Source organism: Sycon ciliatum, unplaced genomic scaffold, assembly GCF_964019385.1.
Source record: "Sycon ciliatum unplaced genomic scaffold, ocSycCili1.1 SCAFFOLD_2086, whole genome shotgun sequence".
NCBI classification, from domain to species: Eukaryota; Metazoa; Porifera; class Calcarea; order Leucosolenida; family Sycettidae; genus Sycon; species Sycon ciliatum.
Genome location: NW_027044500.1, coordinates 13,254 through 18,295, shown reverse-complemented (window position 1 = coordinate 18,295; position 5,042 = coordinate 13,254). Strand labels below are relative to the sequence as shown.

General features: G+C 46.8%; 1 protein-coding gene across 1 annotated transcript; it reads left to right on the top strand.

The window, feature by feature from the left end:
• Nucleotides 1-1,455: 1,455 nt before the first annotated feature.
• On the top strand, nt 1,456-4,378 carry LOC135830377 (uncharacterized). The gene has a single exon (XM_065342638.1). The coding sequence runs from the start codon at nt 1,462-1,464 to the stop codon at nt 3,229-3,231; it is 1,770 nt and encodes a 589-aa protein (XP_065198710.1). The 5' UTR covers nt 1,456-1,461; the 3' UTR covers nt 3,232-4,378.
• Nucleotides 4,379-5,042: the final 664 nt, after the last annotated feature.

Here is a 5,042-nt window from a genome sequence, read left to right as displayed (position 1 = left end):
CGTTGGAGATTTACACTCTCGGGAACCTGTTCTGAGACATGGTCGAGACACGTTCAGTCATGACCGAGACATGTTCCGACAGGTCAAGTGCAAGTCGTGCTGTGATTGGTTAAATCTTATCATCTGCTCACCGTGTCCTCTGATTGGTTGATTCTTGAACAATTTCACCGTGTTCTCCAAGGTCGTCACCTCCCATAGGATGTTATTTCAAACTCGGCGGCGGTCAAAAGGGTATATATGTGCAAGCACAGTCCTCCATTCACTCACAACTGCCTTTGTTGTTTCGTTGCTCAAGCCTTCTCTCTCTCTCTCTCTCCCTCTGGATCTCACTGGATCTCTCGTGACTGATATCATGATGGCCACTGATGCTGTTGTTGCTGGTGAAGATGTTGTGGACTGTTTGGGTATTGACCCGTTCGCTATCAAGACGATAAAGAAACCCGGTCTCTACAAGCGACGTGCTAGCCGTAATCCGAATCTGGAGCCTCTGCCTAAGATCAAGATGCCATCTCCTCGTCCTACCATACTACCAGGTGTCGCCACCATTATTACGGATGGGGCAGCAGAGTGTGTTCAAGCAATGTACAGCAAGACCGCCCACGACTATCATGTTGCTCCTGGCACCGATTTCTACTATACGCGCGGTGATTTACCGGGCATGCTTGTCAATGGCACGGTATGTGAAGGACGCTTTGGTCAACTTAAGCTGTACGTCCAGGCTTCACAAGACGATCTCATTCAATTCTTCCTGAAGACCTCAACACCTTTGAGACGTGCCGTGAGATCTCCACATATCAACAGGATACGGAGTAACATCTTCCCTGCAATGTATCAAGGGAAGAGTGTGACTGCTTTGTATCTCAAGCCAACCAAGGGTGTGCCCAACTTCCCGATGAACGAAGAGTGTCAGCTCTATCTGCATCCTTCCACTATATCTTTCAACAGGGAGAAGTGCGAATTCAAGGCATGGCTTTCGGCAATCCCCCTGATGTTTGTAGACTCACGGCTTTGTGAAAGGGATCACGACACCGTGCAAGACCTTCCCGAGGCTGAATTGACTCGACTGGTGATTGCATTCCTCAAGAAGTGGAGCACTGCTGACAACGTGACTGCTGACATTGCGTTTGACACAACGGCGGCGGCGGCAGCGTCTCTCCCTGACACCCTACCGGACAATTCACTGGACTTGAATCTGCTAAATGCTTAGTCTATCTTACCACATTGATTGATCAGAAAGACTTTATATCCTAACCCTTTTTTTTTTTTTTTTTTTTTTTTTTTTTTTTTTTCATGCTCTCTCACTCTCTCTCTCTCTCTCTCTCTCTCTCTCTCTCTCTCTTGCTAACATATCATCGCTTCATTAGATTACCACTAGCACACATGAGTATCATAATGATTTATTTGAGAAAGAAAATATTTCCTATCATAATTAGAACAGTGTGTGTGTGTGTGTGTGTGAAGATGGCGTACTGGGCTACGCATTTCCATAGGAGTGATGGGGAGGAGACTTCCCTCAAGCACATGCAAAGCATGCGGAATGATATTACCGAAATACAATCAGTTGTGGGGAACGATGACACCGAAAACACCTTGGTTCATGATGTGGAGAAACTGAAAGAGGTGAAAGCCGATGAGAGCAAAGTGGAAGATGTGGAAAACAGATCTACGCGCTACACAGATCAAGCCATAGCAGCTGATGAGCTGCACGTGAAAACAGATGGATCCGTGTCCATGGATGCTAACCTCAACATGAACGAGCATTCCATCTGTAATTTGGCGTACGATGATAGTTCTTTGACATGTGCTGTCCCTGCCGGTTGGGTCAAGAATGAAATCCAACAAGCATCATCGAGATTGCAAACTGGTATGGACACTGTGCGCAAGATGAAAGGACCTCGTGGTGATCGGGGATTGGGATGGCTTAGCGGAGGTGGCATGCCACTGAACTCTGTAGGGAGAAATGGTGACTTCTATCTCGATGCAACCACGCTCATCGTGTACAAGAAATTCAGCTCGAAATGGAAGGCGTTTGGTCGGCTTCATGGATCAAGAGGTGAAGCTGGTCCACGTGGAGAACGTGGATTGATCGGTCCTGAAGGTGAGACTGGACCTAGAGGAGCTGATGGGCAAGGTGGTGAACGCGGTCAAAAAGGTGATCAAGGAATACCTGGTCCAGAAGGTCCCAGAGGTGAAGTTGGACCACGTGGAGAACGTGGATTGGTCGGGCCTGAAGGTGAGATTGGACCTAGAGGAGAAGATGGACAAGACGGCCCACAAGGTGAACGTGGTGTGCAAGGTGATCAAGGAACCACAGGTCCCATGGGTCCCCAAGGAACCATCGGTCCAACCGGTCCTCCAGGAAACAGAGGTCCCGTGGGTCTCCAAGGAATCATCGGCCCCATAGGTCCTCAAGGAACCAGAGGCCCCATGGGTCCGCAATCAAATCAGAACCTATCCGATCCGTTTCATCTACTACCTCTCATTCGGAGAAACGCCTACCTCTACATATACTCTCATCCTAGCAGATTTGAATCCGTCACCAGGGTGAGCAGAAACAGATACAGAGGGATAAATCTTGTTGACATGAAGGACAAGAGAATCAACGTGAACAGCATCGACATGTTCCGAGACGATCACTTCTACCTCAACATTACACAACCCAGCCAAGTTTCCATTAGAGAACGATTCGTCAATCTGTTTCACGACAACATGTCTTTTGCAATGTTCCAAGTAATTCAAGTGGACGCACCTGACCCTAGAAACATGTCATTGAAGGCATTCGATATCGATACTGTCGGAAATTTCAGCTTGGATAGTTTGTACGTGTTGTTCACTGCCACCCACATAAGTGGCAACTACTTCACGCGTCCCGGCCATTCATCATTCAACATACCCGTTTCGTCTGTAGTCAGCCAATTATCGGCGGCTTTGGATAAACCTGTGTCGAGTATGACGGATCTCTTGGGTACAAAGTGTGTCATAAGTTACGCTCGGAATTCAGAAGGCCTATTCACTCTATACGTAAACTCCATTTTGATACATTCCAACTTAGACACTGTCCCATTTTCCAGAACCAATGGAATCGAAGATTGCAATTATAGCATTGGTGGTACTCAATTCTTCAACGGCACTTCATCAAAGTTGTTCTGTCATTTGCACTTTGCAGAGAGTTTATCTTCTCATACAATCCAGCGCATCCACACAGAACTCATGGCACACTACGATATATGAAAGTGCTACTTTGATTGTACATAATATATAGCACACAGGCTACACTACATTCTTGAGATGAAAATGAAAAATAAAACCTATCTATAGTGAGTGTCATCACAACACCAGAATGTCTGTGATATTGACAGTGGCGAACAACACGTCGGGCGTGAGCAGGGGATTGCACAAACCGAACTTTACTCTAAATGTGAAGGAGCTCGATACGCGTGATAAAGTCCTGCATGTTGAATCGGCTCAGTTTGAAGTACACTTTGAGAACATAGACGAGGCAACGAACAAACTCTATGTGGTACATGGTGTAGAAGAAGAAGAAGAAGAAGAAGAGGATAGACTTTCCATCAAGACGGGAACATACAGCGATGTAGACGATTTGGTGTCTATTATCAATGCCACTCTGAAACGAGCAGGACACGGAGACATTGTGTTTTCCTACTCTCGTCACACCAGCCGCATAAGTGTCTCGGTACCCAGGAATAAACGGTGCTTGTTGAAGAAGGACTCACCCGCATTGGTGCTGGGTGTGGGCACTATTCTCAAGCCATACACGATCGAGGGATCTCACACGTTCCCGTTCGCTGTGGATCTGACGAAAGGCAGAAGACTTGTCCTGCTCTACACCGACCTCATTGGACCTGCTGTGGAGTACGAAGACAATACTGATTCGAGGGTGCTGAAGACTTTTCTTATTCAAACCCTCAACGGTTTGAATAACTACGTGTTCGGGAAAGAAGACAAACGACTGCTGCTTCCACACGAAAACGTGACTAGCATTTCGTTCTGGTTGAAATTCAACACCGGTGAACACATTACTTCCGGATATCCCATCTACCTTGATCTTCGGATCACCAACACAACTACTTAGATGGATCTTCCAGATGTTCGTGTCCGTCACGTGCGTGACATGGTGGAGGATATAGCAAAACGAAAGAAATTGGAGAGCGAAAAGGTGCGTTGCCGGGAGAAGTACGTGATTTACAACACTGCAATCTTGTCCTTTCTCATACTCATTCAAACCATTCTCAATATCCTTCAAGGGAGTGGTGTTGTATCTGGAGAACATCGCATTCGAATCATCGCCATCAGTAGCACGATCATCGGTGTGATCATGGCATGCATTGGTAAACACGTTCTCGACACCAAACGTCAGCTTGTCAAGTGTATTGAACAACTGCAGCAGATGGAGAGAGCTGAAGACTCGTTCATGTTGGAATTGGGCATTACTCTGGAAGATGGGAAGCTCACTAACGAGGAGCATCAACGATTGATATCGATGATGAACGACTTTCGCAAGACACTGGATATTGGATCTTTGAAAAAAATTCACCCCTATTATAATGTGACTCGCAAGAATGGCACAGGAGATATACTCACCACAAGCTCCGGAGTCCTTCACGGGACTCCTGACCAACACGAAGATCGTTCAGAAGAACATCCTCGACAGGACGGAGAAGAAACTCTCGTTGCTTGAGGGTAGACGCGGAGTACGACTCTTTTCCACAGCAGATCGATCACCACCATCCCTGAACAATGAACTAGACATCTCGTCGCCGAATTTCATTGCTCTGGGGGAGAGCTATTTCATCGTGAAAATGCGCTATAGTGTCAAAAACAATCTCAATAACCAGCCTGGAGACTACACGCGATGGGTGTGCACCACGTCACCAGCCTTTTCATGGTTCAAGAACATTCGAGTGGAGATCAACGGAACAGAGGTCACGCAATCGAGTAAAGTTGCCGACATGCAAATGGTTCAGCATATCCTCAGTCTAATGGAAAGCAGCAGCGAACGCCTTCAGTACGTGGACTCGGAT

Coding starts and splice junctions, on each gene's coding strand:
- LOC135830377 (XM_065342638.1), top strand. CDS start 1,462: ATGGCGTACTGGGCTACGCATTTCCATAGGAGTGATGGGGAGGAGACT.